Source organism: Lepisosteus oculatus, chromosome 5, assembly GCF_040954835.1.
Source record: "Lepisosteus oculatus isolate fLepOcu1 chromosome 5, fLepOcu1.hap2, whole genome shotgun sequence".
NCBI lineage: Eukaryota > Metazoa > Chordata > Actinopteri > Semionotiformes > Lepisosteidae > Lepisosteus > Lepisosteus oculatus.
The window spans coordinates 39,965,325-39,976,623 of NC_090700.1; the positions used below are offsets into that span (position 1 = coordinate 39,965,325).

The following is an 11,299-nucleotide window of genomic DNA, read 5'->3' on the forward strand; positions in this document are numbered from 1 at the left end:
TGCACTAACACTCGTACACATTTACACTAACACACATGCATGTGCACTAACACTCGTACACATTTACACTCTCGCACATGCACACACACGGCTACTGACATCCACCCACATGCTCACTCAAGCACATATGCTAACACACATTCACTCTTATATACTGGCATTGATGACAAAGATTGCAGCGCAGGTGTTATTTTTTAATCTTCATATCCTCTTCCCTGAAACTCATTTTTTTCTCCAGGGATCTGACTGAAGGTAAAGGATAAAAAAGACACCAGACAAGCTAAGCACAAGATCTTGCACACGAGTGGCATCTGTGTACAGCACTGCCTCATGCAGAGGACATCTCAGTGGTTACAGGTGCATTTTTTAGTCTGGCGAAATAATCACCTACTGCTGCTGAAATATTGCAACATCATAAATGAAGTTTCTGTGTTCTTTGTACATGCTCGCAGATTACTTCATGTGTCATATTTAAGACACAGGTTAGCTCTAAATGTATTTCAGTTCTCCAAACACCATTAGCCATTAGGCAAAGAAGGATTTTCACTTAGCTGAAGCTAAATAAAAAGCTACTGTTGGCATCAGGTTCTGAGACTGCAATTTCTAAGTGGTAGAAGAGGCTGAAGTTTTAATTGAATGCAAGCCTGGCTACATGAGAATGATGGCCTTTGTCAGGTAGGGAGTGCTGTGTGGAACATCTTGTTCTATAATGTAGTCTTCTCTAACTCTCCCCAGCTCTCCCTGGTTCCTTACAAGCTGGCTGCTCTCTCTGTGAACTGTGTCAGTGGGCAGAGGAGCTGTTCCACGTGGTCCTGCAGGCCTGCTTTGCCCAAGAGGTTTCTTTGGCAGAAAAAAACAATCTTTTCCACCATGAGCCCCCCCAACCAGCCCCTGGGTAAGATTCACTTGCAGTGTATGGGCTGCAGTACAGAACAGGGGGCAGGGCCCATACAGGGTACTGGAAAGTTGTGGGTTCACTTCCCAGGTGAGGTGCTGTTGCTGTACCCCTGAGTCTGGTGCTGCATTCAGGTACAAAAAGTTTTGGACAAAAATGTCAGCACAATAAATACATGATATGACTCACATGGGTCTAGGAGGCTGTGCAGTAAACCATCAGGGGGCAAACAGGTGTTTTTCCCCAATGTTTTTATCACATAGGAGATCTAGCTTCTTGAGTTCTCTATAAAAAACAAGAAACTTTAAAGGATGTACAGCTTCCCATAAAATATCAAAATTCCTTTCTTTAATCTGTGAGGAAACAATAGAGTTTAAGGGATGAGAGAGGACAAAATATGAGAATGGTTACAAACGAGACGGGGTCTTTCAGCCCATCTAGCCTGTATGGTGGTTGGAGCTTTTGGATCCCAGAAATCCATTGCGTTTCTTGAAAGAACCCAGGGAGGGAATTGGCTTTAACAATATGGCTGAGCAGCTTGTTCCACACCCCTACATCCCTTTGTGTAAAAAGCCCCTTTCTAGTATTAACAGATTTTTGTAAGGTTTTGATTTTTTTTCAAGTCTTGGCCTGGGCAGCTCCCTGACACCCCCCCCCCACACACACAAACACAACACCTCCCTGCCTGTGAAAGTGCTGCCCATGAGGTCACAGACTCCCCAGAGCCGATTACTCCCCTGCCATCCTGGAAGACTGGAGGTCACCCCAGGGCAGGAGCGAAACTCCAATTGCTGGGAGAGAGTGGGCAGAGGAGACGCAGCCCTGGTCAGCGTCAGATGTGCTCTGCGCTTCCTGTACGGGAGCAGTAGGGTTTTATCAGTGACAAGGGACTGCATGGAAATCGTGTCAGGTAGTGACCTTGGTGGGATCTGACACCGGATTCCTTTCCTCTCTTGGGAACAGCAGTTTCCTCCACTTCCAGCACATTGACTCCAGGGCTCTGGGCTCTTGGCTGCGCCTGACCCTGGCACCTGTTATCACAGTAACCGCAGAGTGCAATCCTGCACACTAAACTATTAAACAAAAAGGAAATAAAAATAGGTCAAACCTCAGAAAGGTGTCCTTAGAAATAAATATGTATATTAGCAGGGTTTTGTGATTCCAAGGACGATGCTCAGAAAAGACAAAACCATGTATTTCAGTTGTGCATTCGAGTAATAGAAATAAGTTACAGTGATGCCATGTAAAGCATATTTATAATGCTATTACAAAATCTATTATTATTGCTGTGTCCCAGTCAGTACTGGGATGGGTGTCCTGTAAGGAAAACCAGGTTACAGCTGTAAGTGTTGCTGGGGAACAGTAGGTGGTGCCGTTCTCTCAGCACCAGAATTTCCAAAGCGATGCCCCAGCATGGTGAAGGAGAACACTACAGGTGCTGTAAGAGGTGCCTCCCTTCAGATGAGATGGTCAGCTGAGGTTCTGAATGCTTGGCTATTGGTTTATTTGGTTGGTAGTGGGCTATTGATACAAGGGTCTGCTTTCTAAAGGTTAAACGATGTCATCTTAAAGATTGCACTAGGTAGCATGTACCAAGCACCCACAACCCTTTGTGTAAGTGAATGGGTTTCTGGTTCTCTATATTAAATCACTTCATGTTAATTTCTACATTGATGCCCTGGTCCCCTGAAGGGATTGGATACACGGACAGCAGGGAGTCGGGGAACAGGGGGGAACAGGGCGAACACTGTCTCAGAGGGAGGAGCAGGCAGGAGGCATGCGTGTTACAGGGGCTAACCAGCTCCTACTTTCCGAACAACAGTGTGAACCTTTAGAAAAGGCTTTCTCAAGGGGGAACGGTTCGCTGTGCTATGACATGGTCACATGAGAGTGAAGTCAGGTTGATGGCAACATATTTTTATTATTTGCTTGTAATCCTACCATGCGTTTTGCAATCACACCAGGGCAACGCGTGTCAGTGCTCTGGCAAAGCCCGTAGAACACCATGCCAGTGAGGCTAATTGGGAACTGAGAGGGAGAGAAAACGGGGACTCGAGGTTGTGGGCCACTAGGACCCAGGGCAGCACGAGCGGCGGGTGCTGCCGCCTGCCTGTGTGCCTTCTTTCCCTCACTGCAGTGTCTGTGCACAGGCTCCAGTGGAGGGACCTGTCTCCAGCTGCACCTGCAGCACACCAGCCATCCTGGCGCGAGGGGGGAAGACAGGAGCCGTGGCTGTCGAGGTGAGATCCGCTCGGTGGGCTAAATCGAGCCAGGCAGGTTGTGCTGCTGTGCAGCCGGAAATCTGCAGAGGGAGAGGGAGAGATAGAGGGGGACACCCATTATTGAGTCCAGCATCACCAAGACGGGGGCAATCTCACAGCTGTTCCTCTGATGTACCAAAAAATAGATTTTGGTCAGCTTTTCTTTTCCTTTGCAGGCAGTGAGGCTTTGTGAGTCTGCTACTGATTCCAGCTCAGTGCCATAGTGAAGGTGCTGTCACACCAGAAAGGACAGGAAGAGGAGGAGAGGTGGGATGGTGGTTGTTGAAAAGATAGTTGGGTAGAGAAAAATTAGAGAAAAATCTCCACCCCCACCCCCACACAAAAAGATGTGTTCTGGGGGGGGTGACACGAAGAGTCGGTGGATTTGGAAAGCAATGTCCTGTCCTCAGAGTGCTGTGTTATGGGGGGAGTACCTGGTGGCTGCTGCCTGGGACGGAAGGTGCAGACCCAGACATGGTGGGATTTGGGGGTCAAAGGTGACTGGTTTTCGGGGTGCATGACAGGTTGGAGGACTAGGAGAATGAGCGTGAGCCCTGGAATTCTGGGTCAATCTGCGGCTTGCAGGGGGGGTTCCCTGTGTCTGTGAGCGACAGAGTGATTATCCTTTTCAGTGCAGAAGGGACGAAACCTTTGCTGAAAGCTGACCACACTGTTGGTGGAATTGTCAGGTTTTATTTCTGTGGTGTGCCTGTGCTGTTCTTCACCCTGGTGCTGCCGTAGCCCAGGCCACACTCAGATGGGGTCAAACTGGATGTGGGGTCTGGAGCCCAGCCTTCCTGAGAGGGGAGGACCCCTAGGGATTTAGAATCGGGGGACCCTGCTGTTGTGCTGAGGGAGTGCGGTCAGCTCCTGTCGTGCACGTGCAGAGGATTTCTGCCTGGACAGCTTTGAAGCCCTTCCTCTCCATCACCTTCCTCAGCCCCTGGGGTGGAGTAAAACCACAGCATACAGGGGTCCAGGGTGCAGAGGAATAAGAGGAGGTGGGGAGGAGGCAGGCTGGTAAAAATAGCACCACCTTTCCCTCACTGGAATTTTGCAGGACTGTGCTTCCAAGCCCAGCAGGGTGGCCCTGTGGCGTGCGATTGAAGTTTGAAGTTCATGCGTGTAGGGCTGACAGGACTGTGTGTGTGTTCAGTGTTGAAGGGTGCAGGTGGGGGGTGGGGGGTGTGTGCTTTACTATCTATGCGACCAAAATCTGAGAAAATACCCCACAGAGCCAGTGACTTCTGCTGTTCGGGTGATGTGGGGCCGTCCCTGAGATGTGAACGGCTGTGTTTTATAAACCAGATTACATCTTCCTTTAAATCTTTAAATCTGCAAGAGCCAGGGATGTTTGTTTTGGGTCTATTTTAACCCCTGTGGAGCTCTGGGTGAGTGGAGACTGGAATAGTAAATAAAAATAGATAGAGTCGATGGGATGTGCCCACAAAGAGCAAGACAGGCCTGCGTGTGTGTGTGCGCACATTATTTTTTTCTGTAAGGACAGTTCTCTGAGGGTTTATTTCCTGCTCGTTACGGATCGGGGCAGCACAAGGCTCAGCTTCATTTAGACAGCCTCTTATTTAACTTGGCACTTTGGCCAGCGTGCAGTACATTATTTGTCTTGTGCACACCACTTATTTTTTCTATATTTTGAGGAATGGAGTTGTAAACCCGCGTGAATAAAAACTTGAAAAGCGAAGATACTGGTACATCAAACTGACTGGTAAAATGTCTGTGTGATGAATGGAAACTGCTTCTACCTAAGCTATCAGTTATAATTTTCTAACTTTAAGAAATTAGGCAGGACTCCTGGGTTAACACTCCTACCCTGAAGAGCAGTGCTGTAGGATCTTTAATGACCCAGCAGTGAGGACCTCAATTTAATGTCTCATCGAAGGGACAGCACCTCCTACAACAGAGTGTCCGATGTTACTATAGTGGGATATTGCATAGGGAATTCTGGTCCAGCAGGAGGAGCGCCTCCTATTGGTCCACCAAAACATCTTATGGCAGCACCTGCTTTTCACTGGAAGTCCCCCATCCCATTACTGATCGGGCCAGGCCTTTCTGAGCTGCTGAAAAATGACAAGATCAGGCTGTGAGGTGCTAATGTTGCTGCCAACTCCTGGAATGTAAATAATATTGTTTTGTCTTGAAGTTGACCTTGTTGAATAAATGTGCAACCTTGCGGTGTTTGAGAAAAGAGGTAATAAAACATCAAAAAGATGTATAGGCCAGCTTATCAAAAACAGCACTCTGTATATTTCCTTGTTGATTAGAGGCTATTGCTGGAATGACCTGGCTAAATACAGTACCACTATGTAGCCTTGCCTCCTGCTGATAATCCATCATCATCATCATTAGCTTCATCATCATGTTTTCAAAGTAGCTCTGCTTCTTAAAGGAACTGGCTAAAGGTGTCCTAGCTCTACAGATCCACGTGCAGTAGTTATAGCAGCCATCAGTGATTCTGATGAGCACAGCTCTGCCAAGCCAGCCTGACACTGGTTATTACCTTCACTGCCTCACACTGTGTAGATCTGTGTGCTCATGGTGACGTGTCATCATGGCCGAGGCCATCTTCTTGTTGGTCATTGGTGACTTGATTCAGTGTCTGTGGTGTCGTCCAGAGCTGCAGCTGCTCTGTAGTGTGCAGGCCTTGGGACTTCCCTCCTGGGTATCGCATGCCGTCTGGACATTGTCTCAGAGCACCGGCTGAGCTCCATTGTTCTGGCAGTGCTGCAGGATTGCCTATGCACAGCCATAGGGGACACCCAGCTTGCCACGCCTGGTCACCATGAGCCTGCAGGCTGTATCTGTCTCCCCTTGGATGCCTCAGCTCAGGGACTCAGAAAGTGGGAAAGAAAACCAAGCGACCAGGAAGCAGGAGTGTGGAAATAACAAGAGTGAGCCATGTTTCCGTTGGCACTGACATGCACCCCCTCAGAAACTGTGCTCTCACATGTGCTCTGTTACCAGGTGTGAGGAATGAACACATTTTATTTTGCTTTTTTTTTTCTTCAAGTCAGAGAGTGCATTAGTGCCACAGAACATGCAGGAGCCTGGGATGTGATAACAGGGTTGTGTGCGTGTTGCTCTGTTCTGGGTCTAAAGTCCTTTGCTGCACTACCTGTCTATTAGGCTGAAGATTCCAAGGCCACCTCTGGCTCTAAAGGGGCTGACAGAAGCCCATTGCAGAAAGTGCCATAGAGGGAGAGACTTCATCTGATCCAGGTGCATCCTACACTATCAGAGACAGGAAAGATAACACATGCCTTAGAATTTTAAATTGGGTGGACGCCATAGTACAAAGCGGAGCTATTATGTGGTGTTTTCTGCATAAAAAATCTTTTTTTCAAACGCTATTTCCCATTGTGTTGTCAGCATGCCATGTTGTTAAAAAACGAATGCTATAAACCCATTGCAGTGTCAATGCAATGGATTTCCCAAGATGAAGATGTGATGTGTACAACTGCTTGTTTTTTGTTCTTTTCTAGGTGAGTTTCAACTCAGAAGAAAATGAGCCAGCAAAGAAGGGTGTGATACGTTTGGAAACAGTGAGGTAGAGAAGAAGACTGAGGATTCGACTGACTGATCCCCAGCTGTGAGGTTTCCAGGGTCTTCTAGGGCTCACGGGCTAATCTGTGTCTATGAGGGACTGGCCAGCAGCCCTGTCTGAGAAGTCAGGATCTCTAGCTCTCCATGTGCTGAACCTGTACCACCCTGCCAGTCCCCCCTGCTGCCTCGCCCCGCTCTACCGAGCCTCACTCGGCTGCCCTCTCTGGCTGAGACCCCCAGTGTGGCTCCGGGCCTCGTCTCTGGCTGGAAGGAGGATGGGTGATGGGCCAGTGAGCCTCAGTGTTTGGTCCCTTCGTTTCTGTCACCGATGGAGCCTACAGCATCCAGCACCACTTGGGCCTCGAGGAACGCCTCCCAGACTGACCTGCTCTTCCAGAACTCCCAGCGCCTCCTGGTACATCCCAGCAACGCCAGCTTGGTCCCCGCCGAAGGCAGCGTGGTGTCCCAGTCCGTAGCACTCTTTTTCATGCTCCTCGTCGACCTGCTGGCCGTCGTCGGCAACATGGCGGTCATGGCGGTGATCGCGAAGACGCCCCAGCTGCGGAAATTCGCCTTCGTGTTCCATTTGTGTCTGGTGGATCTCCTGGCCGCCCTGATCCTGATGCCTCTGGGCATGCTGTCCGACCGGGCATTCTTCAGCGAGGCGCTGTGCCGCGGCTACCTCTTCCTGAGCATCTGTTTCATCAGCGCCTCCATCCTCTCCATATCGGCCATCAACATCGAGCGCTACTACTACATCGTCCACCCCATGCGCTATGAGGTCAAGATGACCATGGGCCTGGTGGCGTCCGTGCTGGTTTGCGTCTGGATCAAAGCCATCATCATGTCCGTTGTGCCCATGCTGGGTTGGGCCTCCCAAGAGGTCAGCCCCTTCCAAGATGGCGGAGGAGGTGGCCCGGTCTCCGGACCCAGACACTGCTCCCTTCACTGGACGGGCGGGGGCTCCAACCGCAAGGTCTTTGTTATTTTTTTCACACTCTTCTACTTCCTCTGCCCGGTCCTCATCATCCTGGTGGTGTACTGCAGCATGTTCAAAGTGGCCCGGGTGGCCGCCATGCACCACGGGCCCTTGCCCACCTGGATGGACACGCCCCGGCAGAGGTCGGAGTCCCTCAGCAGCCGCTCCACCATGGTCACCAGTTCTGGTGCTCCGCGGACCACCCCACAGCGGGCTTTTGGAGGGGGCAAGGCCGCCATGGTGCTGGTGGCAGTCGGGGGGCAGTTCCTTTTCTGCTGGCTGCCTTACTTCTCCTTCCACTTGTACTCCGTCCTGGCGGCCGCCCAGCCTGCCTCTGCCGCCCAGCTGGAGAGCATCGTCACCTGGATCGGCTACTTCTGCTTCACCTCCAACCCCTTCTTCTACGGCTGCCTGAACCGGCAGATCCGGGAGGAGCTGGGGAAGCACCTCACCTGCTTCTTCAAGCACGCCACGGAGGAGGATCTCCGCTTGCCCAGCCAGGAGGGCTCCATCGAGGAGAACTTCCTGCAGTTCCTGCAGGGCACCGGGTGCAACCTCGAGGCCCGCCACTCCCACACCACCTCCAGCCCCAAGCGGGACCAGTGCCACTCCACGCTGCAGCAGCAGCAGGCGGCCATCGATTTTCGGATACCAGGCCAAATCGTGGAGGAGACCTCGGAGTTCCTGGAGCAGCACCATCTCAACAGTGACCTTACCATATCGGACAACTGCATAAGACCCGTGCCGTCTCCCAAGGCCGAGGTGTTGTAGCCGATGACCGATGATGGTGCATTTCAATTTTGCGTGTTTTTCTTTCGTTCTGGTTATTGTTTCCTGGTGTGTGTCGGGTTTGTGGGGAGATGGGGGAGAGGAGAGCAGGGCTGGGACTGGATGGGGCATGGGGGTGGGGTGGGGTGGGGTGTTTAATAATGCCTTTGAGGAACCTCAGTTTGATGTTGGATGACCGTGGGCCTGCTCCTCTGTTTTAAGTCGGGTATTCCCAATTCTGGTCTGAAAGGGGCTTTTCAAGGAGCAGAATCCCTCCTCAAGCTGGGTCGCTGGGAGTGTGTACCATGACCTTTTCCAGCCTGCTCTGTTCTGAAGCCCACGTTGTGTATTTCAGTTTTCTGTTTTCTGGCTTTGGAGTCCGCAAGGATTGTAAATTCTGTTCTTTTCCTTGGTTCTACTTTCTGAAGGTGTGTCTAGCAATGGGCATTATTTTAAAGTAAAATCTTACATTCCCTTTTTTTAAAAAAGAAAACAGAGAAATCTTCCCTTTTTTAAAGAATATTTTTTTTTGCACCTGACAATCCAAGTTAGCTTTAGCGTGTGGTAAAATGCAGAGAATCTTTGGCTTGATGGCCTACAATCTGACCTGTTACCTCTTTTACTGATGATATACTTTTGTCTGTTTTTTTTTTTTTGGAGGGGGGGTGTGCTTTGTTTTAAGGTACTAAGCATCTGGTTAAAAATGGAAAAAACATAACTCATTTTTTTGCTATGGCTCACTAAATAGTGCAAGGTCAAAATCATGTATTTTTGTTCAAAGAAATTTAAATAGTCCTGAAGCTTTTGAAAAAGTTGTTCATTCATATTCTGGCTTTTGTTTTACTGTTCTAATGTTGTATTCTTCCTTCAAACAAAATGTCTTTGTCTTTGTGTTACTAACCTGTCATGAGACCACATGTCCTATTAGTTGTACAGGTCCCAGCTGGTCCCTGTCCTCACCTGTCTGGACACACAGGGGGCGCCAATGGTACTGTCAGCATTTTGACACCCAACTCATCACGTTTATTTAGAGACGATTCTTCACCCAATGTGTCAAGTCTTCAGTCTTGAGAAATATATTATTTGAAACATGAAATTTGATTAAACATAGGAAGCATATTTATTTATCTTGTGAAGCAAAAAAAATAAAAAAACAGTAAGTGAGGTTTTGGGAGTTTTATTTAACTGTTTTTTGCTTAATACTACTGTCTATAAGGTTTCTTAAGTCTAGTATCCCCAGCTGTGAACTGGCTTCATCACTCTGCTCTCCTCCCCACTGATAGGTGATGTGTAGTGAGCGTACTGGTGCACTTTGACTGCCATTGTATCATCCAGGTGGGGCTGCACATTAATGGTTGTGGAGGAGAGTCCCCATTGCCTGTAAAGCGTTTTGAGTGGAGTGTCCAGAAAATCACTATATACGTGTATACGTAAGGAATTATTATTGTAAAGATTTACAGGAGGGTGCAACCGGTCAGGCAGCAGAGTGAAATAGCGTTCAGGGATCCAGACTCTCCTTTAAAGGGTTACAGGTTCAAAGATGGAGCACTGCTGCTGTACTCTTCAGAAATGAAGTTCATTTGGGTGGCTTGCCCAAGCAAAATATCCTCTTTGTTCAGATCAGATCTGATCAGATATATATATTTTTTATTACTATGATACTGCATGTGTTTTTAATTCATTTTATTACAGTTTATGTTCTTCTGCCTGCTGGTTGATTGGCTGCAATCGAACTGAGACTGAGGAGCTCTGTTTGTAGTTTCCTTTTAGCCCCCATAAGGACCACGAGCTATAGGTCACGATCACTGTGTGCCCACATCTCATCTGCTTATACTTCTGATGTTTGTGTGTTTATATATCATAAATAAGAGATAAGGAGGTAGTTCTGCTTTGTGTACATTTTAGACTGTTGTTGAAATGGGACTCATTATGGGATGGGATGGGATGAGTGCCGTCGAGTCGGTGTCGACTCCTGGCGACCCCATGGAAAGTTCCACTGTAACTATCCATAGAGTTTTCCAGGCCTTTCTTCCGCACAGATAGTGCGAGTGCTGTTGCCGTTGTCACGGAAACGTGACCCTCCGCCACTCCCCCCCCCCCATACTGCTGCTGCCCAGTCTGGGTTATTAGAGAACCTTATGCCCCCCTGCGATTATGGGGACTCATTATAGTGACCATCAAAATCGGTTCAGCTGATGCATTTTAGCTGCATGAAACCAAAGGGGAAAAAGCATCTTTTTAAGAAGAGGCTGATGGCTGTGTCACAAAGTTAAATTTTGATAGATTTGTTTCATTTGTGCTCAAAAACGTTAAGAATGAGAAAAATAATTTGAGTTTGTGGGTGATGTTTGTAAAAGTGAATATAAGGAGGAGTTCCACTGTGCTGTCCCATTTCAGGCCTGTCTGGTGGGGGAACCTGCATTGGGATGCCATACTTTCACACAACTCGTCGTATGCGTTTCACACTCCACTTTCCCTCCTTTGTCATCACAGTTGATCCCAGAGTTACCTAAGGATAGGGGGACCAGTGTGTGGCTGGAAAAATAAATTGTCCTCTAGACAAATCTCAGCTCCAGGCCATGGCAAGTCATTGGCAGGCTAATCCTTAATTATTGAAGTGATCTGCCGCCGCTGGGTGAATTAAGCAATTAAAGATCAATCCGGTCCTTCACTTACTAGAGGGGAAGAAGCCCTGTGATGGCCTGGAATCCTGGTGCCCAGGTTGAGCCACGCGGGCCTAGTGTAACAGCGTGTTCAAGTGATGTCGAGAAAAGCTGGGGCTGAAGCACTCAAGCACCACAGCAGTCTACCGTGGTTTCCCATGGTACCCAGCCC

General features: G+C 48.8%; 1 protein-coding gene across 2 annotated transcripts; it reads left to right on the forward strand.

Moving 5' to 3' along the window:
* Nucleotides 1-242: 242 nt before the first annotated feature.
* Nucleotides 243-9,629, forward strand: gpr61 (G protein-coupled receptor 61). Of its 2 annotated transcripts, XM_069190391.1 has the most exons (3): nucleotides 243-357; nucleotides 3,046-3,135; nucleotides 6,657-9,629. In XM_069190391.1, the coding sequence occupies exon 3, from the start codon at nucleotides 7,046-7,048 to the stop codon at nucleotides 8,465-8,467; it is 1,422 nt and encodes a 473-aa protein (XP_069046492.1). In that variant the 5' UTR covers nucleotides 243-357; nucleotides 3,046-3,135; nucleotides 6,657-7,045; the 3' UTR covers nucleotides 8,468-9,629. The 2 variants fall into 2 exon arrangements, with proteins under 2 accessions (XP_069046492.1, XP_069046493.1); XM_069190392.1 differs by lacking the exons at nucleotides 243-357; nucleotides 3,046-3,135 and adding an exon at nucleotides 3,341-3,423.
* Nucleotides 9,630-11,299: the final 1,670 nt, after the last annotated feature.

Bases quoted from the DNA above. Each gene is read 5' to 3' on its own strand.
- gpr61 (XM_069190391.1), top strand. From the start codon at position 7,046: ATGGAGCCTACAGCATCCAGCACCACTTGGGCCTCGAGGAACGCCTCC.